General features: G+C 34.8%; 1 protein-coding gene across 2 annotated transcripts; it reads right to left on the bottom strand.

Annotated features, from left to right (window-relative positions):
* Window positions 1-921: 921 nt before the first annotated feature.
* LOC150102079 (uncharacterized protein CG3556-like) lies at window positions 922-26,904 on the bottom strand. Of its 2 annotated transcripts, none has more exons than XM_090400727.1 (10): window positions 26,810-26,904; window positions 23,531-23,647; window positions 23,119-23,253; window positions 15,730-15,946; window positions 12,077-12,333; window positions 4,612-4,844; window positions 4,176-4,368; window positions 3,834-4,008; window positions 2,454-2,587; window positions 922-1,106 (listed from the first exon to the last, which is right to left on the bottom strand). In XM_090400727.1, exons 1-10 carry the CDS (start codon window positions 26,859-26,861, stop codon window positions 1,042-1,044), a joined length of 1,578 nt encoding a protein of 525 aa, XP_090256853.1. In that variant the 5' UTR covers window positions 26,862-26,904; the 3' UTR covers window positions 922-1,041. The 2 variants fall into 2 exon arrangements, with proteins under 2 accessions (XP_090256853.1, XP_090256854.1); XM_090400728.1 differs by having other exon boundaries at window positions 23,119-23,232.

The raw sequence follows: 26,904 nt of genomic DNA, 5'->3' as shown, positions 1-26,904 counted from the left end.
CGAAAATATTTGCATAAATACTGTGCTTTGAATTCAGCATGTTACGTGACTGTTTTTTTATGTAATTAATTTTTTTATCTTAGTGACGTCATCACGTGTTCTCCTTTCAGTGTCACGGTAAGTCTGACAGATGAAAGAGAAAAGAGAGTGTTCAACAACAACAGCTCTTCTGGCCTTCGCCAAAAATTTCAAAAAGTGTGAGGGGGCGACATTGTCGTAGTGATGGAAGTAATTAACAGATCGCAAGATTTCGAAATTTTTTTCCCCAAAGCTATTTCTCATTATTTCTATATGTCATAAGAAGACAGCGTTGATTCATTCGGAATTAACAGACTTTGTTCCTGTTTTGAATTGGGAAAACCAATCAGATATTTTATTTCGGCCGATCGCATCCTCTCCTAAGGCAAGTTTTAACATCCCGAAGATATCTTATTGAACCCAGTTTAAACTGGGTTCAATAAGATATCTATCGTATGTGATTTCCCATCCACACGTTCGTATGGAATGGAAATCACATACGACACATAACTGATGGTCCTCCAATTTTGAAAATAACTGCAAAGAAAGCAGTTGGGTTAATACTAAGCTTCTTCGCTACATTGGCGCTGAAGCTGTGAACTAATTGCCGTAAAGTCATATAGTTCTATGGTCATAATTGATTCTACGGAATAATTTAGGTTGATGTTTCCCATTTTTTATCTCATCAGGTGGATTTCGTGTGAAACGTTTTGAAACTAGATAAGATTCTCTACCCCCTTCGAATGTCGTTTGAAGTTGGCAACGAGTCTATCCTTCTTCGGGATGCTCTTAATTTTATATATCAAAACAAAAAAGTAAAAAAATATTCCCATAAAAGGTTTTAGTGTCATCTTTAAATGAGAACGCATTTTTTCTCTAATAACAAAATAATAATAATTTAAATTAGTTTTATATAAGCTTTATTAAGTAACATACAATCTGGTCAGCACCAATAGTAAATTTATATAACTAACGGTAAGGATTAAATCCAATGGAATTTCTCCGTCGCTGATCCTGAAGAGTTCACAGCATACTTCTGTACCACATCACGATGTGATCTCCGTCCTCGACCTTCACGTCCTGAGGCCCTGCAACGAGAAGGGAAAAACACTTTCATAAATACGACACACAAGTGCTCGAAACGTGTGATGTGGAAGAGTACTTTCGCTTTCAGTGAGAGCGAAGGTTTTCTTTCTTTCAGAATGAACGTACAAGTTTTAACACAACAGCGTAACAGTTTGAAAAAATAAATAAATACAACAGCTTAAGTTGGTAAATCAAAAAAAAAAAAAAACATAAAACAAAATAAAAAATAAAACTCACAACTTTAATGAAAAGAAATCTAAAGTATAAAATGTTAGGAGCACAAGTGAAAGGATGTATTTTTCTATCACACCGAAGGCAAAGATTAACCCACAGGAAGCAAATTTCAAATTTCATTGCACAATTTTTTTCTCACCGCGCAGTTTTTCCCAGTGTACAGTTTGTGTCCACCTGCCCTTTAAAATAAAGGTTGGATTAAACCATTTAAGTAGAGGTTTACAAGCAGTTCTTCAACATCCTCTCATCCAAATAAATTCCAAATATTCATATTTCAATGCGTCTAAGTATTTTAGCATAAAAAAGTTTAAAACGAGTCATTGTTAACATCCATTACAGTTCTGTTACTTTTGATTCATGAATAGGAGATAAAATAACCGAATCATTTTTAAGATAACCTTAGGGGAAAATTATTTTACGCCCAGTTTATATAAATATTTAGCTTTAAAACCGCAGTATTAAGATGCAAAGGAAACAGAAGTCATGAACTACTAATTAATCTTTGACTTCCTGAATTACCAAGGTGATGAAAACGATATTGTGATGTCATCACATACGTCATTTTAGTAAAATACGAACTTCACTATGCAATTGTTAGCGTTCGGAATGTAAAGCAGGGAAATCTCAAATAATCTACAAACATAAATAAAGATAAAAGGTATGACTGCGATTTCAATCTGAAAACTAAGTTAATTTTAAAAGATAAGGGACCAAATTTTTCTTTTTTTTTCTTCTTATTTATACGAAGTATGTGATTCACAGTTTCTAAAGATGAGTTTTTAAATTTCTTGCTATGTTTTTGCCGGATAGACGTTTTTATTTAATTTTTTTCTATTCTCAGAGGATCCTGTTAATGTTTTTGATTCCTAAAAAATGCATCATTTGAAGTCAGTTGAACTAAGTTTACAAAGGCCGACGTCTGTTGGCAAATGTTTGTGTACTTTCCCTTTCTGCTTACGATTTTCATTGCCTATACTTATGGTTTGCACACAAATATATAATATCATGAAGATACTTGAAGATTAAACCATTCAATGAATGTTAGTCTTGTAAAGAGAGAGAGAGAGAAATTTCGGATATTTAAAGACAGCTCACCGTGATGGTGGTGAACTTACCTTGTTTGCAATGTTCCAGTGATGATCCATTGCGTTTTCTAAATAGAAGCCAAGCATGTCCATGTTCTGGATCATTGGGGATTCCAGATACCGAGAAGATATGAGGACCGTCATCTGTGTCCCTGTACTCAAAGCTGTTAAAAAAAAAAAGTAAAGAATTTCCTTATTGGGCAGGACAAATTAATCCTCATACAAACAAACATCTTCTGAATGTCAGAATGTTGAACGTCAATGATATGTGTTGTCTGGTCTAATTTTATTTATATTTTTATTCAATGTTTATTAATCGAATCATCATCTTTTCAATGACAAAAACTCTTCAAAATTTTTCCTTCTTACCACTATCTAAATATCTTTATACATTACCGCAATGAATAAAAACGAATTCCAGAGTTCTCAATGCACTATTGAGATTGGCATTTAAAGATATTTTTTAAAGATCTCATCTTATTTTCCCTTCAATGTGGGCAAAGTAACTTAGCTTCACATAAACTTATATGACGCTCAATCCAATTTGTAATTGTTGTAGCAAGTGATCCGAAGACGTGTCATTAAAGGAATTAAGAATATTTTTATGTGGATGTTCGTAAATGAAAAGTTATCGTTTTATAGCGACGATTACTATTTTGACACCTTTTCAAAACGTGCAAGGAATTTTTGCCATGCCGTAGAACAAACGGTGCTGCCGCATTTTCCGAACATTCACTGTGAACTAAAAGTGCAACATGAGGTGGGAATTTATTAATTCATTTATTTATTTTAGGAAATTAGAATGAAGTAGCGCAGTTTACATACGTGAAGTGGTAATTTATTTATTTTAGGAGATTATAATGAAATTAGCGCAGTTTCCCTGCTTATCAAGTCCAAGAAATATGGCGTGTATTTTAGGAATACGTGTGTCTGACCTTTCTGTGGAACGTTCCTAGAGAGAGAGATCCAGCTGAAAAAACGATATTTATTTGTTTGCTACATGTTACATAATTTCAAGCGACAGTTTCATTAAATGCATTTATTTCAGCGATAATCATAGGAATAGCCTGGAAAGATGTGGGTTGGAATTTCGTCCAGGAGGCGATGAATCATTATAACAGAATTTATTCAAGTGAGGGAATTAATCGACCTCATCCAGAGTATAAGAGTTTTATCTTCTAGAAATCCCGTTTTATTCCGTAAAATAGCTGCCAGAAGAAGACACACGTAGCTAACCGACACAACATACGTTGGACCCATATAATATAACATCAATAACAACATAAAACACAAAACATCAAATATAAACTATATAAGAACAGCACTATCCGATAAACCGAAATTGTCGCCACATAACCAGTAGAGCCGCACATACTAATGTGTGGGTCCACAGAGTTCAGCTCTTAGTACCTAAATTTGGCGTCCAACTTTGCTGCTACTTTCATGATGTCAAAGAATGAGGTATTGGCTGCCACGCGCAGTGCGAAGTTATAGCCTTGCTCCTTCTTGTCGCCAATTCGGATAACGTATTGCATTTGAGATTTCGGTCCTAATTTGTCCTTAATTTCTTCCAGCATTTGGTTACCTGCAAGAGTGAAGGAATTTGGGTTAGTGGGTGGCATGAGATTAAGAGGTAAACCCTTCTTCACTGAAATTCTATAAAGAAATCAAATAGAAATAAAAACCTTCAAACTTTAAACCAAACGGCAGGAATGCGCAAATAGTGAGCTGCTAGTAACCAATATAACGTACCTGTTTTTTTGAGAAGCTTAGGACAGTTAATTGATTTTAGATCCAGAAGATTAGACTCACTGAGAACGGGTAGTACAAGGTAAGTGGCAAGGGATGTACCAAAATAGCCATCGTCATTCTGGTGAGATAAAAGATACGATGCTGCTAACTGTGATTCCCATCCAAAACCGTTATCATCAAGAGCAAACAAAGTCTGAAAAAAAATAAAAATTAGTTTTTAAAAAAAAAGCTGTCATGAGTGCTTCTGTTTAAATTCGGTATTCTGGTACTTTTTGTTCTCGGTGACCAATGTTAGTTTTCTATTAGTATTAAATGAAAGGAATCCAGTATTAAAAGGATTGCTTAATTGTACTACTACCTACGAGTATGTGTACTAGAGATTTACAATTGGGAGAAGGTATTTCGGATTCACTTCATCTACACAACTTTTACTCACTTGCATTGCCAGAGCTGTGGTGTATATGTTTCCAAAACCTCCATCGGGAAGCTGAAGACCTTTAAGCCAAAGGATTTCATTAAGAACCACTTCATTCAGATTGTCCTCGCTAGTAGAATTACTGGCAATTTCATTCCATGAGGTCCATGAATTCAAATCCCTATTAAAATTCTTCCTCTTGACGTTTATGTCCACGACGCAAGCTAAAGACAGCAGTGCCAAGATCTTTGAATCTAAAAGAAAAATAGCACAAAATTACAATGATTATGACAAGAAACTGGCTCTGCGCGATAAATGCAACCCAAAAGAATTCTTTCGATATGTTGCTAGTAAAAGAAAGAATGAATATTAAAGAATACCAGTTCTAAACCATCCTGATGGTGTGAAGGTTACAGATGCAGAAGAGGTTGTTCCGTTAATGAGTGCCTATTTTGTTAAAAGCTATCAACCTGGTGTACACAATATTTTGCTCACTGTTACATCTTCACTAGATTATGAAACGTAGGTATATGAGGAAGAGGTATTAAAGCTGTTGCACAAATTGAATAAGAATTCAATTTGTGCAACAGCTGTTCAGCTGAAATGACTATTCCTTTGACCAGGATGTTTAATATGAGTCTCAGAACAGGTACTATTCCACAGGAATGGAAGGAATGCATGGTAATTCCATTGCACAAGGGTGGTGCATAGATCGATGTATCCAACTATCGACCGATTAGTATCTGAGGAGTGGTGGTGAAGATTTTGGAAAAATTGGTTAGGGCTCGCATTCACAAATGACTTGACAGTGAATCTCTACTTTGCAATGAACAACATGGGTTAACTAAAACATGTCATGTTTTAGCAACTTGCTGACATTCTATAACAATGTTACCATTCAACTAGACAAGGGGAATGGATACACCATGACACTTTGGATTTTACTAAGGCTTTTGACAGTACAGCATGGCAGACTGCTGCATAAATTTGATAAAATGAGTTTGGGTTATAGTATATTAGCATGATAAGAGTATGGCCGAATGACAGACATCAAAAAAGTGGTATACGAGGGATGTGAGTCTGCAAGATTTAAGATAACAAGTGGTGTACCACAAAGTTCACTGATTGGTTCAGCAATTAATGATATTGGGAAGGATTTGACAAGCAACATTCAGCTATTTGCTGATAATGCAAAGTGAGGTAGGGTAATCAGGAATGCTGCTGATATGCAGTATTTGCAGAATGATTTGAACAGGCTGGAATTGTGGACATGGGAAAATTGGTTTCAGTTCAATGTCAGTAAATGTAAAGTAATTCACTTCGGCATGATTAGATATCCAATGTCGTATTATATTGGTGGGATTAGGCTGGAAGAAACTGATGAGGCTAGGGATCTTGGAGTGTTAATAGATAGGAAGTTGAAGTTGAGGGGTCATGTGGCAAAGATTGCAAATACAATTCAATACTCAAAAGCAATGCTGAAACGAACGTTCACACGTAAAGATAAGGATGTCAATTTGCCTCTTTACAAGGCCTTGATAAGATCTGACTTGGACTATTGTGCGCAGGTCTGGTCTCCATTGTGATTCTGATATATTGGGGAGAGTACAAAGGAGAGTATTAAAATGATATCAGGAATGAAATATGAAGACAGATTGAGAATTTGTAGACTGCAGACACTAGTAAACAGGAGAAAGAGGGGAGATATGATTGAGACCTACAAACTTCTGAAAGGGTCATACAGGATTTCAATTGATGGAATTTTTCGATTTATTTAGATTGCAGAAAGGATGAGAGGGCATCCTTCGAAGCTGAGAATGAAGGCCACTAAGAAGGATGTGAGGGCTAGATTTTTCTCTCATAGGATGGTGCATGATTGGATCGGATTGCCTTTGGGTGTTGTGAATGCAAGCAGTCCGAATGAATTCAAGAATAAGTATGATAGCTGGTACGTGTAGTATGTGGCCTCCTTCGATGAGTCTCTGACTCCCTGGAGGTCTCTCTTAATAATAGTAATAAAAAAAATAATAAAAATCAGCTAACGCCGTTTTATTCCGGTATAGGGGATAGGCGAGGCCGTTTTTAGCCCCTATCTAACATTTGGAGACTGAGTGGCCAGTTCAATCTCCACTGGTACCCAATCAGAGATAGCTCTCCCAAGGCTATCACTAATTAAGTGGCACGCAGTGAGGTGTGACGGCTCATCAAGTGCCGCCATCTCGTGGTCCAAGACCCTAACATTCGTATTTAATGTCTGAAATAATGTGGGTTCTAAGGTCAATTTTCTTGAGTTTGCGTGACGAAAAATCCGAGTTTCCGGGAGGAAAAACTTGCTTGCCCGTGCCAGAGATCGACTAACTCGGGAACCGGTCGAAAAAAGACTTAGTAAAATTTCCTCTAGTCGTCGACTAACGCAATATGCAGGCCACCCAACTTAAGCACCACAAAATTCCTAGAAGACCTAAACAGATGGCTTTCAGCCACGGAAATAGGCACCTCAGAATACTTGATAATAATAGGAGACATTAATATAAACATTAGGAACATAAATAACAACACAGAACAATACCTAGACCTATTATCGGCATATAACATAACCCCATCCATACACGAGAAGAGATAGTCGGAAACACAACAACCTCATCCTGCATTGATCATATAAATATAAGGGCCCCTCCAAACAGCCACACAGCAGCCGTCATAACATGCAAACTGGCAGACCATTATTTCACAGCATTGCAGTTACACACTGAACCAGAACCCATAAAAATCACTGAGACTACAAAACAGTATCATAGCATTGTAAACGAAGCAATAGTGAACGATGAAATCAGAAAAGCAGACTGGATGCAGATAGCATCTCTAGACTCTGCTGAAGCTGTATACAATAATCTTAAACTTGCATTTAACAAAATATACAACAAAGCATTAACAAAAATAAAAATACGCCCCCAAACGAAACAAAATCCATGGATAACAGACAACATACTAACAGACATACAAAGAAAAGATGCCTATTGGAAACAACTTAAGAAGTCGCCGAACAATATCGCTTTACAAGCTGAATACAAAAGAAAACGGAATCTCCTAACAACACAGATAAGAACGGGAAAAAGAAACTATTACAGCAACAAATTAACAACAGTTCAGAATGATATAAAGGAAACCTGGCACCTGATTAAATAAATGCTGAACAATAAACACAGAGCCACTGCCTCAGAAACAATAAAACACAGCTTTGCCTGCGACCCCAAATCCCTCAAACAGTTGGCAAACAACTTTAATCTGCACTTCGTGAACTCTGTCCAAAAACTACAAGAAACAACCTTTCCTCACACAAACGAACATTCTCCACTAGGTCCACGAGCAATCCAGTCGATGTGGTTCCCCACAGTAACAAAAGAAGAACTATCACTGGCAATTCAACAAATTAACCCTAACAAAGGACCGGGGATAGACGGAATCAGATCAAAAGACATCAAGAAACACTCAACCAACCTACTTCCAGTTATACAAAAACTGTTAAATAAAATCTTCGAAATGGGACGCATGCCTGAAACACTGAAGACTGCATTAATCACACCCATTCACAAACAGGGAAAAAGAAACATTATAAGTAATTACAGACCCATCGCCACGCTATCTGTAATCAACCAAATCATGGAGCGCATCGTGCATCAGAAACTCTCCACATACGTTGAAAAATTTCAAATCATACCCAAAACACAATATGGCTTTCAAAAACATAAAGAAATAGCAACACTCCTGGAAGATTTCACAGATCTAATAAACGCTGCATTGGATAAAAATAGAAAAACATTAGTGGTATTCATTGACCTAACAAAAGCATTTTACACACTAATACACAAAACCTTGTTAACGAAACTAACCCATATCGGAATTGGAGGTCGTCTACTCCAATGGTTTAAAGCATACACGAAAAACAGAAAGCATACCACACGTATAGGATCAGCATACAGCAAAGAGCTATGTGTAACCTGTGGAGTACCGCAAGGAGCTGTCCTATCTCCCATTCTATATAACATATACACACACACGACATAAGCCAACTCCCCCTAAAAAGTAAAATCTTTCAATACGCAGACGACACGGCCATAGTATCCATTCACAACAATGCAAATATCGCTTACACAAATATGCAACACGACATCAATCAAATCACTAACTGGTCAACCGAAAACGGCATATATATAAACCCAGGGAAAACAAAGCTAATGGTATTCAAAAACCCCCAAACCCTGCCCATAGAAACTAAATATCTCACTATCCAACATTCATCCTCGTATACACAAAGCGTAGAACCTAAAATCACAACCATCGCACAGGTGAAAACAACACGCTATCTCGGACTTCACTTCGATGCAGATCAAAGTTGGAATAGCCATACAAACTACCTACATACCAAGCTTAGGATAATAGCAAGCAAACTATACAGATTAAAAGACATTGCCCCAACCCACATAAAAATACTAATCTATAAAGCATTATGTGAAAACATTTTAAGATATGCATTCACATCATACGCATTCTGCGGAGACTACAATGGTTGCATGATAAAATGGTAAAACTCATATTCTGGGAACAACCGACTCTTATGCAGGAAGCACGGAAAAAACACAAAATATTTAAGGTGAAACACTTATGCCACTACAAAGGCATGTTAAAACATTACTACAGCCCAACATATAGAGTAACCAGAACAACATATCAAATAACAAGACCACAGTCAACAAACTACATAACATATGAGTACAACAATCACTACGGCAAAGCCACCTTCTACGTACCTGACATGATAAACAAACTGCCGTTCGACAACAGAAACTTAGGAACATACAGAGAGCTGAAACAGGCGCTGTATAAATATTATAGCGAGAATAAAAATTAGAGCAATTCCTGTTTCTGTCCCCCCAACACACACACACGCACACACACACAAACCTATGATAAACCCCCTCTCAAAAACCATCACTACAGGAACACAAAGAAACAAACACACCATGTCTAAATCCAACCCTATTTGCACAAAATAAGAAGAAAAAAAAAGTTTAACTGTAATAGCAGTTGAAATCTTTCCAGCATGTACCAACAAACAGTAAAATTAATACCTGGGTTGTGACCAATATAGGAACATAACCATGAAACCACCACCATCTGTCATCTATTATCTTCCTCAGATAAGCTCTGCTAAGCTTCGAGGAAGAAATTATTAACTTGCAAGTATCTGTTATTCACAATTGTAATGTGTTATAAATATTATATATATATATAATTATTACAGCATCTATGTATGCAATTTATCTGAGACATAAAAAATAAATAAATAAAATAAAAAAAATAAATTATTATTATTAATATTATGTATAGTCTATATTCAAAAATTCAGTATAATCTTTATTGTAAATATTAGAAGAACATGTGTTATAAATACATAATATAAAGACAAAAATATTTTTAAAAATTTTAATTGAAATCCAATGTAGAAAATGTAGCACTTTGTGCTGAATTCTCTAAAATTATAAGTTGCAATGTCACTCGAGATGTTTATTGTATGTGTAAATATTTTAGCAGATCAATAAAAATATTATCATATCAAAAAAAAAATTATTATTATTATTAGTAGTAGTAGTAGTATGCCTACATCCCATACATGAACAGTAACAACACAAATAGTGAAGCTAAATCCCGCTCTCTTCATAAAAGCTAACCCATGCTTCGAAGTAGGTGCGATTAACTTGCCTCACTCATCTACAAGTAATCCTTATAAGCAAATGCAGAAATTTGTATGTATAATCACTCTTCTCAAACTTTAAAAAAAATAATAAAATAAAAAGAAAACAAAAAATAAAAAATTGTACAAAAAATTCTGTATAATCTTCATTGATAATATTAGAACATGTGTTGTAAGTACATAATATAAAGGCAAAAAAGTATTATTAAAAATTTCAATTGAAATCCAATGTAGGAATTGCAGCACTTAGTACTGAACTCTGTAAAATTATAAGGTGCAATGTCACACAAGATGTTTATTGTATGTATAAATATTTTAACAATCAATAAATATTTTTAAAAAAATTTTAAAAAAAAAAATAATAATAATAATAATAATAATGGAATTATTCTGTTACATCAATTGCACACTATGCATATTATAATGATATTAATTAGAACCTGTACTTTATTCACATAAAAGAAAATTTAGTGTCATGATCTGAGATAACATAATAAAGTGTTAAAAAAAATTATTACTATTATTATTATTATATTGTCATCCAAATAATTTAAAAAAGAAATTTTCATGAGGAAAATACACGAACCATCTTTTCTAGTTCTGCTCTGCAATAGCGAAGGCATCGACATTCCACAATATGCGTTTTATATTTATCTAGTTATTGACTGCTGCAAACCAACCTGCTATTTGTCTTCTCACGACAGTGTTGCCTCGGTATATGAAGATTGAGATTGCCTAATGTTAGTCTTGTTAGCTTATGTTTGGAATGGACAAATATAAAGCTTTGATCCTAATCTCTCTTTATCTTTATCTTTTGTCCAAGGGATATTTCTAGCAAGCTTTTTTGCTTTATGGAGAGTTGCGTTTTATGAAGAGCCTTTGCAGATTTCTGATGATGGCTATGATTTGAAACGGATTCAGTATATAAAAGTTTTAATTCACTTCCATTTGTGTATATTTGCATTATAGCTATGTAAGCAATGCTAGCCTTCCAGAATGGTTTTAATCAGACTATTTCTTTCTTCCTTTTATTTTAGTCATTAATATGATCGCCTACAATCTGTCTCTTCATTCACAGTTTTATCCTTCCGAGGGTTTTGTTTCAATGAGAGTACATTAGTCAAATGGAGATAGAGATTTCTTTATATCTGGATTGATTTCGTGCACCATCATTGATTTAGATTCGCTTTATATAACTTCTTTTATCAATTAAGTTTAAATTTCAAACGTTTTTACTTCTTCTTTATATGGTTTATCAAACTTGGATTTTACTCAAAGCACGCAAGCTATAACTTAGATTCAAACCACGCTCATTTACTAAACGATACGCCTTTCGTACCATTTTATTTGAATTTTAAGAATGTCTTCATTCTGTCAGTTTAATTCATGCTCTTTAATGTACCTTAATCTTATGTCATATCTTAATTTATGCTTCAATGGCGCATAAATTGTAACCGAAATGTAGGTTAGGTTGAGACGTTCCATGAAACAAAAAAGCCTTCTGTAAACATTCCTATGTAATGTGTCAAGGAGCAACATAAACTTGAAAAAACTTTATATACAGCAAAACAAAAGCAAAATAATTCTAAGGTGATTGATCGCTGCCTTCGCTATATAGTCGTTGATAAGTTCAGTGTAATAAAGATAACAGTTAACCCATGAGTTAATTAACTCCACTAAATTTCATTTTCATTATAATTCGGCTTTGGAAATTACATTAAGGGTTATATTCACCTGTGTAGTAAGGACCATCTCCTGTATTCAATACTCGAAGAAGGAGGGCAGTCTGATTGGTTGTTAGTTTTTCTCCTGCAACACAAAGAGAGAGCGTCACCATTGGATTGGTGAAGGGGTTGGTTTGATTAAGACTCGCTTTCTTCAGATATTCAAGCAAGTTAAAGCCATGAAAATTGTGCGGATTTCTGCACGTGGCTAAGAGTGCCCGGATGTATTGAGCCAGCTGTACAGTAGTTAAGGGATCATCTCTTCTCCTGCAATTATGCCAAATGGAAAAAATATAATATTGATACATTTTGTTGATTTCTAAACTGTGGAAGTACACGAAAAAATTCGACATACTCCACAAATAAAACACCATTTACATTATTAACCATTTTGTTTTAAATTCACACCGACATTTTCTGATTGGTACAACTGTATACTTTGCATACGGGTTACATAAATGTAGCCTGTGCGTTTATGGTAATATTTGTGACAATTTGAACGGGTTGATTATTGAGTCCAAGTACTTGACTTAGGAGGCGACATGTTTTGTATAATCATGTTCCTTATCCAGGTATATCTGATTTTTGAACAGACTCATAATATTAAATACAATGCCATGTTTTTGAAATACATAAAAACATGAATCTTTGATGTCGTAATGATATTTGAAAAAATTAATTTTAAATTAATTTTAAAAATGTTAGGACATGTAGAATCAGCAAACATATTAATGTACGAATATTATATGTTGTTGCTTATTAAGGAAGGTCTTTTTTCTTTGACTCATGTCTTGAAATGGCTTTATAATCTGCGCACGAGTTGAGTATGCATACTCATAAAGTTTCCATCATATGGAAACTTTATGAGTATGCATAAAGTTTCCATATACATTTTATTACTCGTGCTTTGTGCTATGGAATATCAGAATCCCCCAAAGAAAATGTCTGCGTGGCTGTGGTGGATGTTTGGAATTGTTGGGGAAGGGGGAGATTTTCTAGTTGAAACCATACAGGAATTAGTGGAAGAGTTTTTAAAAGACCCGAAAGTTGGCTTTTTTGTTTGCATGATCGTGCAAATGAATGAATGATCCGAGTATGGCAGGAGTAGTAGCATTGTTGGACAGAAGTTACAGTTGATGGCTTTGGCAAGAGATCAAAAGGGATCACTGTGGTTTAGAAAGGGGATTGCTAGCTACGGCATGCTCGATTCTTTACTTTTACACACCTTTCGGATAACCAGTGTATAGTTACGGACTGGGAATGTGGAATGGAGGCTGGAATAAATGTTTTCATACCAGCTAGGATTATTTCATTGACACAAGCAGTAGGAAAGTTTTAAATCGTTTCTCCTCACAAGAAAATGAGCCAAGGAAGTTGCGAAGAACATCCCACTTGGCATTTTCAATGTAATAGTATCCAGCACTGAAACTGCTATGTGTATGGTAGTCTCTTTAAGCAATAAATTACGAGGGTGGTTTGAAAAGTTCTCGGCCTAACAATGAAAAAACGAATTTATAATTAAAAAATTATTTCAATTATCAAAATAATCTCCCTTAAGACTAATGCGTTTATTCCAACGATGCTCAATCGCCATTATCCGGTCTCTGGAGTGGTTCTCAGTAAGATCGGCAAAATACCCTCTTCAGCTGCAATCACATCTTGATTCGAAGAAAAACGCTGATCAGCGAGGAAGAGTTTTAGTTTTATGAACAGATAGAATTCAGAGAGAGCCAAATCTGGGTAATAGGGTGGATGATCCAACAATTCATAGTGTAGATTCCTTAATTTTCCCATTGCCAAAACACTTTTGTGGGCAGGTGCATTGCCATGATGAAAGATGATTTTTTTCTTCTGAAAACCAGGTCTTTCCTCACGAATTTTTTCTTCTAGTCTGGTTAAAAGATCGGAATAATATTCAACGGTTATTGTTTTACCATTTTCAAGATAATTAATAAACAAAATGTCTTTAGCATCCCAAAACACCGATGCCTTTGCCTTTCCTACTGATCGAACCGACTTTGTCTTCTTTGGCGCTAAACAACCGGTTTCTGTCCACTGTTTTGACTGCTGTTTGGATTCTGGGTGTGCTCATCGTCGAAAACATTTGTATAAATTCCGTGCTTTGAATTCAGCATATTACGATGTGTGTTATGGTGAATCCAAGTCTCATCCATAGAAATAAATCAACGCGCAAAATCAGTTTTATTCTTATTAAAACGCTCCAAGCACTGTTCAGATATTTTCATGCGCATGCGTTTTTGATCTGCTGTGAGCAAGCGAGGCACCCATCTTGCGCAAACCTTTTTCATTTTCAATTCTTCATGCAAAATATATCCTACACGTTCTTTTGAAATTCCTATAATCTCAGCAATTTCACGCACTTTGATTCGCTGGTCATCCAATACCATATCGTGCACTTGATCAATGACTTTGGACGTCCTTCACGTGGATCATCTTCAAGACTGTTACGACCACGTTTAAAGTCGGCAACACATTTCTTAATTGTCGGCAACGAAGGAGAAGAGTGCCCACAAAGTTTTATGAACTTGGAATGAATTTCTTTTGGCGTTAAACCTTCTTTTACAAGGAATTTTATAACCGCACGATGCTCAATTTTATCCATTTCCAGGGATACAGATAACACTTTTGCTTTAGACAGCTGTATAAAACAAACTACTTGATAGAATTACTTGCAATTTCACATGGATGCTCATGACAGATGTTCCAACTTAGAAGAAAAAAATCTTGCCGATTGTGTTGCCATCTATGGTCGAGGCCGAGAACGTTTCGGACCACCCTCGTACACCTGTTCGTTAAAGGATATATTCTAATAGCCATTGAGAGTTAAATCAAGTGTGCTAGGGAATAAAATCTTCACCACTCTAATCAATTAACCAGAAAATTATGGTCTTCATCTCATCAGTAACTTTGCTCATTTCAGTAGTGTATCGCCATCATGCCATATCATTGGTGTTATTAACTTTTCTACTGGCACAGTAAGAATTATCTCATCAAAAGTGATCTGCTTATCCTCTTAGCGATAATTTACAGTAAAAGACATGAATGAAGTGCGTTTCGTGAATATGCCTATTAATCAGAAAGTAAAAAATTGCTTGCATATACAGTACTCAATGGCAAAATGTAACATTGCCAAATTAATCACACAAAAGATCACTACAAAATGATTATCAAATCAGTAACAACTCGATATCAACTCGATTTACGATGTTTACACATAAACGTCTAAAGCCCGTGCGTAAAAACTTGATTCAGTAAATTGCAATAAGTGTACACTTACATCCAACAGTGCAGTACATCACCACAGAGCATGACCGTGCTAACAATATTAAGGAACTTGAACACTGTAAGATGATTGACCAAACTTGCCACGAAGTAACCATCCACGCTTTTAATTTATTTTTGGAATGCTTAGTTTTAATGTTCGTTTTTTTTTAATATTGTTTGCAGTCATTTATTAATATTATTCTCACATTTTAAATTATTTAAAAAGTACCTAATGAAACACGAAGAGAGTTTATTCGGGAAATGTTATATCGAGTTGAAACGATACGTTTCGAGCAAACGTGTGGCAAATCTAATAGACTCTCAACATCAATTTGCTTAACATTTTAATTAAATAATAGAGAAAAGTCATGGGTTTACTTTGCCAACGCCACAGCTATTTCCACTTCGAGGTACTCTCCCAGTACTTCAATTAGAGTTTCATTGTGTAAGAAAGCATCCTTGTCGGCCAAGTAGAGAGCAACGATGGCTCGAGATGTCTCTTTTCCCCATCCCCAGGTCAAACGGCGTTCGTTGAGCAACCAATTCGTTGCCTTCAACCGAGCTTCTTCCGCCCCAGGCATAAAACGGATGTTTCCTGCAACAAAATAAATAACCGTTAACAGCACAACTAAATCATTTCCTTTTTAAAAAAATTACAAATGGATACATTTTGTGTTAGCCAAACATATCTCGTCTGATGCCCCACATGATGATTGATTGATGTTAATGCATGTTGCAAAGCTCTGTTAAATATTGCCTATAACGCAATAATTACATATCAAAACGAAAACTTTAGATAGCAGTAAAGTCATGCTAGTGACTTTACTGCTATCTAAATTACTATCTATATTACTGTAGAAGGATCGTTTCAATTATCTAGCAGCTGATGACGCATGCTATTTTGATATCGATGAAATAAAGATATTTGGTTACCCTATCCTTTAGATGGAAAAAATATGTTTTGTTTTCCATTATATTGCTCCTGGCATCCCATTACTTACGACAGACATTTTTATTTGTCAGATACACAAATATTAACAATTTCGGATGGTTTTAAAATTTAATCACATCTCATTTCCAGGATGTTCTATTTCTGATTTCTTTATTGCCCTTTTAATACATTTGATTTTTCCGATAAATTATTTTTTTTCAAGATGGCAGCTACTTGCTTTAGGTGTCCTTATTTATTTACTAGGGGGCTCTGCCCCTGAGCCCTATGGCACCCAAAACCCCGTGTTCTGGACTAGTAGTAGGCCGGTTCACCTTAAATTCTGATGACTCAAATTTTGAAGACACTCGACACTCTGGGTAGCCCCTGAGTTTCAAAACATTTCAGAAAACGTGACATAAAAATGCTTATCATTTGCAAAGAAGACTTGACTTCAAAATGGATCTCGGTGACCATTATATTCTGAAATGCCAAGATGGGGATTGAATGCTTGATGATACAGGACCTGGTGGATTTAACATTTTCTCTATTAGTTGTGAAGAAGCTGAGAGATTTTCACAGAAAATATACGACATTGATAATCATTTACTATTTTTGGAAACTGAATTACCAGCAATTCGTACCATGGGAAAAATTATCGCTAATCATCTAAATTCATCAATAGTAAAATTAGAGCCTCAAGATTTTATTCAATTCGATAAGATTCTTTATTTTGGTATGCTTGCGAACATTTTACAAAAACTGCTTGTGTATATCTGATGACAAAAGAATACACAGAAAGCTTAACGAGGCATGGTGTCATTTCTAGACTGATGCAATATCAAATGTATGGAGCAGTACTAACTATGGTTACTGTTCTAAAATCTCTTTTGCATGACCAGCTATTTTGATGTAATGTAACCAAGAAACAGTGAGTAATGAAAATTTTATTCATTGAACTCTTTGGAAAATGTTAAGAGTCTAAACTAAATATTGTGAAATATTTTTAAGTAATTATATGTTTCGAATTTTTCTCAGTGAATATACTTGTAAATAGTATTTCAGCAAAATAAAATATGCATTTGTAAACTTAAATGAACAAAGATGTGTGCTTTTGTTGTTGTGTTTTTCCACAGTGAATTTTTTAATCAGTTATTCTGATTAGAATTTGATATTTAAATCCATAACTTTATACCTCAATGCAATTCTGTTTAATTATTTTAAAAAATCACTACTGTGAAATTAATGCCAGGAACAGGGAAAAAAGTGTTGAAAACTGATATCCATGTAATTTATTATTATAGAAATTGTCTAATGCTACCACCTATTGACATTGTTTGAGTTATCTGAAAACAATTTGTTCACATAATCGAAAATCCGAACTGTTAGAATTTGGTGGTTTTACAGAGAGACAGGAGATAATTTAACCCAAAAATGTGACTTAAAGCCTTAAATTTTGGTATAGAAAAAATGTTTGGACTCTCCGGATTTCACAAATACAAATTTTACCTTATCCCACACAAAGTAAGATAAAAACACATCAACAGTATATCCAGCAGCATGCAAAAACATGTCGTTGAGTCATCTGTGCGAAAGATTCATTTTTGAAGGAATGATCAGGATAGGGTTGGATAAGGTAAACAGGAAAAACTAAGGAAAAACAATCAAGTTGAGTGACTTTGGACTTAAGGTAATCGTTCATCCACTGCAGCTGCTATATTGTGTTGTAGTGTTTTGTGTCCAGTAATGTAAAAATAATGGGTGAACCACAAAATTCTTTGAAAGTTTCTTTGTGAAAAGTTCTAATTGTTTAGAATTTTGTAACAGAAAGTTAACATAAAATATAAGATTAGAGCTAATAATCAGTGAAATAATAATTAACTATTTATTTGTGGTGCCATATGAAGTAATGTAAGAAGAATGAAGGAAAACGAATATGAAAAATCGACAGTGGGTGAAAATACGAATTTTCAGTTATCATTGGTATAATTGCTTGTCAATTTCTTTTGAATAAGAGTTCAAATTTATTTTCTAAAGAAATTTTTATTTCTTACGGAATTATTTTAAGATATGCATTGATAAAATAACCTTGTAGTTGGAATGAATTATCTGAAAGAGTTAAAAAACAGAATTCTTGGTTAAAAAAATATAATCATAAGCTGACCTGGGAAATTGGTTCACTATCTCTTTGGACAAACTAAGAAATTGGATGATAGAATTAACATGCAAATATCAAATATTGCTCGCCAAATGAAGAGAAAAATCAAAAACATTAACAAGGTTGTTAGAGACCTGTTTTTGGTTTAAATGAAATTGGATGCCTAAAACGTGAAAACATAACGTGTACTTTTAAATGCTTTTGTAAACATACAAACGTTTCTGTGCTTTTAATAATGCTCAAAAATGTATGTATTGGTTTCAAAAAAATAAACATGTGACCCTTAATTTTACTACAGTAATAAATTCCCAACGATGACAAATGAAGAAACTTTCAGATGAGAGTCACATTGTTGAAAACCACATGATGGCAATTCCTCAACCATGGGAAGCACCTGTGAATCATAGCGAAAAATTAACAATAAGCAGAAGGACAAAAAAAATAAGTTTGTATTTTTCACTTTATTTATTTTCTATATGTTATATTCAGTAAATACAATTGTAAATAATATTTCACTCAAATAAAATGTGTAAATTAAAATGAACAAAAGGGTGCTGTTTACGTGTTATGCAATTTTAAGTAAGACCATATATATATACAGGGTGTTCGGGATAAATTTGACAGTTTCGTAAGGAAAACGAAAATCTTCTTTGTATCTATTAAATTTAATGAATTGACAAAAAAACATTACAGGCAGAGTTAATTACAATACTATCAACAAGATTTACTCAAAATAACCACCATTACCATCGATCACAGCTTCAATTCTGCTTCGGAACCTCGAACAAGCTGATGCTACAGTCTCCCTGGGAAGGGCCGCAAAAACTGTTTTAATTTTATCCATTAACTGGGCTTTTGTATTACTGGAAGTGCGATTGGTGTCTTTTTCAACTGCGCCCCATACAAAATATTCCATGGGGTTAAGGTCTGGGGAGTTTGGAGGCCAAACATTTGGACTGGTGAAGTCGTAGAAATTTTCAGACAACCATTTTTGACTTTTCCCAGAGGTGTGGCAAGGGGCCGAATCCTGCTGCCATACATACGGCCTACCCTTGTTATCCAGGGCTTGACTACAGTTAGCAACTCCACGAACAAAGCCCGAATTCCAATGCCAGGGTTCTTCAACACCTGTTCCTGCAGATTTGCGAGGAATTCTGCTGTACGAACGCAATCAGATCGTCTGCTAGGGATCTTTCTTCTTGCTACATCCTCGTAGTCACCATTGCAAGTCTCTAGTTCATGCCTGATTGTTTTTACTGTATTCAGGGAGCATTGGGCAGCAGTCGTAATATCCTTATTTTGATGGCGGGCACGAATCATCATGATACAAGTTATTCTCTTCCATGATTCAGGTGGGTTCCAGCTATCCATCCTTTCTGACATCTTGTATATGAATGAAGAAGGGTCCAAACTTTTAAATGAAGAGAAGTGTGTGTTAATACATGTAACTTACGGGAAAATATAATTAATTATAAATATGTCAAATTTATCCCGAACACCCTGTATATTGTTAAATGAGTTGATGACTTAAATCAAGAGTTAGGTAAAAAAAGGGGGGGTTAATAGTAAAACATTATTAGTTTTGGCTTATAACAGCTTTCATCAGGTGACATTATAAAAGAAAAGAAAAAAAACTATGACCTAACTCTATTTTTTACCTAACTCTCAGTTTAAGTCATTCAACTCATTTTACAATACTTCAGTGTTTCTTGTTTTTTGTTTTCTTTTATAATGTCACCTGACGAAGGCTGTTATAAGCCAAAAGTAGTCATGTTTTACTATTAAACTATTAAACCCCCATTTTTTACCTAACTCTCGGTTTAAGTCATTCAACTCATTTTACAATATGTATTTCAACTGAGTCAATGAATCGTCATACATACATATATACATATATGGTCTTACTTAAATTTTTTTTTCTTGTGAAATTTCTTGCCACAAATAAACCAGCGACTTTTCTTTCTTTCTTTTTTTTCCCGAAATTTACTTAATTAATTAAAAGTCTTATTTATTCATGCAAGCCCTCAAATATTTCAAGAAATTGTGTCAACTCTTGCAAGCAAAAGGACATGGTTTAAGATGACACATTTAAAAAATCTACAGTGAAGAAATTCACACAATTTATTTATTGATTAGAATTATATGTATTGGTTTTAAAAAAAGAAAAATGTTTGTGTTGTTGTGTGATAGAAATTAACAAACTATATTATAGAGCTAATATTCATTTGAAATAATAAAAAATAACTATTTATTGATTTCCGGTGGCAATAAGAAAAGGCTAACGGAGAATTGCAAAGCTGATCAAAGGATGTCACATGTGGGAATTTGCCATGGGAACTGAAAGGGGACCCAAAACTAAGACTGGAAATTAATGACTTATCATCAAGAAAGACTAATGAAAATATAAGCACTGTGTGAGGAAAAGCAAATTCACACACTATTATTTATTTATTTATTTATTGCTCAGTTATTCTGGCTAGAAAAATGTAGTTAAGTGAATTTTAAAGTAAAATAGAGGAAAAAAAATTATGAGTCTTAGTACCAAATCTACCAGTATTCCATACTCTAGCAGCACCCTGAATTCCAAACAGGAAGTAACACATACTGTCAACAAAATGGCATTTAAAATTCAAAAATATGATGTTATTTTAGACAGAATCCAAAATGTACAGTAAGTATAAGGAAAAATAGTCAACCGCCTTTTCAGCATTGTATTTGTGTTTTGTTATTTTACACAGAGACTGTAGATATTTTATCCATCACGTTACCAAAATCTTAAAAAGGTTGGTGAAGAAATGAAGGAAAAAAAACTGGGGAAACTGATATCCTGTAATTAATTATTTAGAAAATTATCTAATGCTAACTATTGTTAGCATTTGATATAAGTAAATATAAGTAAACATAAAACTAAAATTGAATGTCCGAATTCGCCGACCAATCAACTGCATCTATAGAAAGTGTTATAAAGTTAGTTACAGGTCCGTCCCGTGTAGGCTCTGTGAGGAGACACTCAAACGTGATGTGTTGTATAGTTTGGTTATCCTCGCCACAGTCACAAGATGTGTTTGGTCTTATTCCCCAAGTTAACAAGTAAGCTCCGCACCTACCATGGTTGATACTGACCCTATTTGGGAGGTCCATGTTTTTCGAGGTAGGTCGAACCCTGATAGAGGGTTGTTTGGGTTAAAAACAGTCTGCCAGATTACTTGACAGACTGTCTTGCTTGCAGATTGCTTGGGCAGTCCATTTCGTGTGTCATGTTATAGCCCTCAATGACAAGTCATTGTACTGTTATGATAGGCTACCTTGATTTAAGCTCTGTGATGTAAAGCTATCAGTATCAGGGTGTATAGGAAACAGTGGATTCTGGCAAATTTTGTTATACCCGGGAATCAAGTTGTCTTGGCATCGTAGTTGTAGCGGATGTATATTGCCCAGGATGATGCAGCCACATGCAATAATCAGTATGATGGAATAGAGTGTCCTGAGTGCTATTTTTCCTAATTTTTACTCTATTTATTCCCAATATCACCTTGATTGAAGTGTTTATTTCTATAAAATAAAAATAAACTCAGTTTGAAAAAAAAATCAGGTTCTGATTTTGAAGTCCAAAAAGCGACTTGGGTAGACAAATAAAAAACAGAATTTTATAAAAAAACACTTTTGATGGGTAGCTACAAAATAAAAGTACAGTATTCGTATTCTGTTAGTTTCATGCTTTCAGCTTCGACAGCCTTTCCTTAAAAATGAAGAACATTTCAATTTTGTTTCATCTTTCAGAACATAATTAGTACATCCACCTATCTCATTTTTTAGAATTACTAATGGTGTGAATGAGAAAATTACATGTTGAGGTTTTTAATATGTCGCCAACATTAATATATAAAGGTAGAATTAAAAAAACAATAGAGGATATTAATGATAAAACCTTATTTCAAAGCCTGATCTACATAAAAACTTTTAAAGTTCCCAAAATGTCACTTCAATGTAGACTTCTGTCACGTACAGGTAAACTGTTCGTGACAGAAGTCTACATTGAAGTGTGACGGAATAATTAGTGGTGGTTAATAATTAATTGTGAGATTCCAGGAAGCAAAGACACTCATGGTTAATTGATTTCTTCAGTTTGTGGAGAATTGTAAGATAGTCTGATTGAATAGCACCTGCATGTTTTTTCTTGACTCTTTCAAATTAATCTGCTCTGGTCTGCCTCACAAATCCACTGTACGGTAAATTAAAATCGTCTAGCCTACATAATTTTTAATTAATTAATTTCATGGCCAATTTTTTATGGTAATTCATTAATTATTCTATCAGAAGATTCCATCTTTTCATATTTCCTTAAAACATGAGTAATGTTTTCCTTAGTGACCTCAAATCCTAACCTTAGTTTTGTTTACGACAGTCCGCTAATTGCCACTTAACATCCGCAGCCCGTATTCGTCCATCAGCTTACCGTCTTACCCCTCATCGTTTACTAAAGTACAGAAATAAGCGAAGCATTAAAAGTGACAAAAACCCTTAAATGTTCTTTTTTTAGTAATAAAAAAGTCACCTACTTTTTCACTCAGACCTTTTAATTTTGCTTAAAAAACTTAAGTCATAATAAAGTATTCTAAACAAAAACTCAACCATATTTCAAATGAATTCAACAAATGATGACAACCATCTTGATACTTACTGCAGTATTTCTCGTCCGAATCGTCTCCACAATCATTCAGAGTATCGCATGCAAACTCTTTAGAAATACATTTCTTGTTGTCGCATCTGAACTTCTCTCTATAGATTCCATAGCCTGTAACATCGAAATCGGAGCCTGTAACATCGGCACTGTGTTAGATATAATCTCAGTATTGCTATGATTATAAAGAAAGCATACACTGCGTTTAATTTTCTGAAGCAAATGCACGCATGCATGTACAATGAATGAAAATACATATTTTGGAATATTTTAATTGAAAAATACCAAACTTGCTTGCGCCAAACTGCCATCAGTGTGTGTGGGGGTGCGAAATCGGCAGATTTATTGTTGATTTCACATATACCAAAAACTGAAAGTCATTGACATTGTTATTACTATTATGACTACTTACACTGGCATTTAAACTCATCAGAACCATCACTGCAATCGTATATCGAGTCACAAAGGCTACTTCTCGGAATGCATTGGCCATTGCTGCACATGAATTGGTTGATGCTGGGCTGACAACCTGTAGATATATTAAAATAAACAAAAATTCATAAATAAAGGAATTTTGGATTCATGTTACAGTTCCCAGTTTGAGTTATTTCGATGTGCTCTCACTATAAAGGTCTGGTTATGACGTTCGGAAATTCAGTAAATAATGTTTGGAGTTACGGTAATGTAAGCAGCCACATCCTCAAATGGTGGGAAGGAAATGCCCATCTGATATCAGGGTTAGCTACAGACAAGGTTAGAAAGGGCTAAATGCACACTAAAATTGTGGTTGGCTCCATGAATATAATTATAATTCAGCTTTTAAAATAATGTTCCAATAAATATAAAAAATCACATACTACAGAAGTTAGGAGATTCAGCGTGTCCTCCGTTGCGAAGTTCAGTAGGTTTCCTCTGACCTTGAATTTGGGAAAGGGAAGTATCCACCACCAAGGATAATTAAATTAGTTCAAGAACCTATAGACGGAAGATTCCGTGAACTACTTTGATAACTGGAATCATCACTGGAAAAGTAGGGAGTTTCAGAGAATGGAGAGGTCAGGTCAGGGTTGTTTAGAATTATGACCGTAGCAGCTAAGGCTATGAAGCCAATGTATTAACTGCGTTTGTTATCGTGGCCAGTTTAAATGATTTGTGGGATGAAAAAATAAAGTTTTCTGGAGAAAATATTCTTTGATATCCGTACCAGACAGACCCAACTAATCTCAATTTGAAAACATAAAATAAAGTTTCTTTGTATTCTCGACGGGACTCGAACGCACGACATTGTCGATAGTGCCTGAGCCACGGACAGGTGAAAGGTGTATTCAAAAAGCTGGCTCAAAAAAAAAAAAAAAAGCGAATGAAGCAGGAGAATGATGATTATATTCCATCTGAATCGTACCCAATGTTGGGTGAAGACCATTGAGGGAGCGTTGGGTCTACTTCTGCTATGGTGACCCACTCCACATTGTGAGAGTGTATACATATTTGTATGAATGAATCTTTGAAGGTGAAAGACAACCATAAACATCAGTGCCCGAGGCGGGATTCGAACCCCCAGCCTTTTGAGTGGAGAGTGGATACGCTAACCACTCGGCCAACCAGAGAGTGCAAACACTATTTTATTATAAGAAAGGGATGAAAGGAAACGAAGTTGGAATAATTTTAAGTTATACTCTTTAAAACGAAGATCCAAACGACAGTCAGTGCGATAATAATAATTTAAACAATGTACTCCAAAACACTAGTAAGGGGAAAAAAATCGAAAAACAGAAAAAGAAAAAAAAATCTCAAACAACTACTTTGAACAAACTCATGTGGTTATCTTTGATATTTCCAAGCCACTAGATCGAGTCAGGAATCGAAGCCTTCTAAGCAAACTACCCACTTCTGGTTTCCCTCCTTACCCTTTGTGATTTGGTCGCAGATGTTTCTTCTCTGTTCGTCCAGTCATGGTGTCGGTGTCCTCGAATCAGATTTCTCTGTCAGTGCTTAAGTACTCCACGTCTTTGAGTTTTCACACACACACACACACACACTGTCTCTCTCATAAACTTCACTGACTTTCTCTAACATCTCAAATCGCTTCCAGAGTTTTGATGAGGATAATAAGCTTAAACTCCATTTTTCACCAACCTTGTAGTGCTCAAATGATTCAGGATTCAAACATCTATGATTAACACTTTAAAAGCTCACCTTAACAGCATGCACGCTGCTTCGATGCTATCAAAAAACAGTCCTGTCATTGACTAGTGCGGAGATGAACAGTATTTCAGTGTTTTCCATGGTCTAAACTGTTCTGGTTTCCCTTTCCTGTCCGGCTAATTCCTGTTATTCAAATCAGAGCAGACAGTTAAAAGGAACAGCCCTCGAGAAGTGAGAGAAAGAAAAAGAGTTCTATTGAACATGCAAAATCCAAAGGAGCGCTGACTAGGCAGTTCGTGATTTGGGTGGGGTTTTGTAGGGAAGATGACAAATTGGTTGATGAAAGACAAACCGGATATGCTGATGTAGGAATCCCTACAAAGATAAGCGGAGTTTTATTAAACAATCAGTCTTTTTACCTAATCTGGTTACATTTTATGAAAGAGAAGACGCAATCACCCTTTCAAATTTTCAGATATTTCCCCACATTTCTTAAATACTCTTTTCGATGTTATTAATTTATATACTGAAAGATTAGTATGCATTAAGACTATTTAAATTTCACTTATATTTTATTTCTAATTTTGAGTAGTAATTTCCAATGCCCTTTGGCTGGAAAACCCTGCGTTTCAATAATCCCATATAAGAGGTGAAGAACCTCTATAAGAGCTTTCCGAGTGAATGTAAACTAGTCGATCTCATATGGTTGAGATAGAAGGGTTTACTGCCAAAATCTCTTGTTTTTCATCCCGCTAGAAAGAAGTTTACAATTTAGTTGCTTCGGTTGTAATTCCAAACAACGGTTCGAAAAAGAGAGAGGAATATCCAAGAATATTTTAAAATAATTGAAGAATGACAAGAATTTAAGAATGTTTTATGAATGATTTAAGAATAATTGAGGAATGATCAGATTGAAGAATTTAAGATGATTGAAGGATAATTTAAGATGATTGAAGGATAATTTAAGAATCATTGAAGAATTTAAGAATAATTGAAGAATGATTAGAATGATTGAAGAATAATTGAAGAATGATTAAAGAATTTAAGAATGATTAGAATGATTGAAGAATTTAAGATGATTCAAGAATAATTTAAGAATTTAAGAATCATTGATTTATGTCTGAGATGATTGAGACACGGAATGATGAAAACACAAGATATGAAACCATTACAGAATCATTAGACATACAACTTACTTTAACTAAATGTCAGCGATCGGTTGTTTCATATTAAGCTGACAAAATTAGGAGTCTTGCGTATATTATGTGTACATGGTTTGTGTTCTGCAATTGACCTTTCGTCATGCCATGCAAGACGAAAGGTCTGAGAATCTGAGCGCTCACCCCTGATTGAAAGGTCCTTAAAAAATCTTCTAACACTGTAATAAACATCGAAGTCACTAGTTTTCTTTCCAAATGAAGAGTGCCATTGTTACCGACCGTCCTAAGATGATCTGTGAAACATGTTTATATTATTTTACAAAGAAAATTTAGTTTCTTAGTGACTCAAGTCATCAACAGAAGCATTCAAAAGAAATTTTACTTACTAAAGGCGCATTCAACAGTCAGGGCGAATGCAACTATCAGCAGCAATCTCATGATGTCTTCTTTCAATCGAAGTTCTTACGAAGTTTGTTTTAAA

Source organism: Typopeltis vanoorti, chromosome 11 (genome assembly GCF_054136105.1).
Source record: "Typopeltis vanoorti isolate ZY-2024b chromosome 11, IOZ_Tvanoo_1.0, whole genome shotgun sequence".
Classification (NCBI taxonomy): Eukaryota; Metazoa; Arthropoda; class Arachnida; order Uropygi; family Thelyphonidae; genus Typopeltis; species Typopeltis vanoorti.
This window is presented reverse-complemented; position numbering and strand designations above follow the sequence as displayed.

Bases quoted from the DNA above. Each gene is read 5' to 3' on its own strand.
- LOC150102079 (XM_090400727.1), bottom strand. From the start codon at position 26,861: ATGAGATTGCTGCTGATAGTTGCATTCGCCCTGACTGTTGAATGCGCC. The intron at 15,947-23,118 runs GTAAGTATCAAG...ATTTTGTTGCAG, and splicing joins TTCGGACGAGAAATACTGCA to GAAACATCCGTTTTATGCCT. The intron at 2,588-3,833 runs GTACTAAGAGCT...TTTTTTTAACAG, and splicing joins AAGTTGGACGCCAAATTTAG to CTTTGAGTACAGGGACACAG.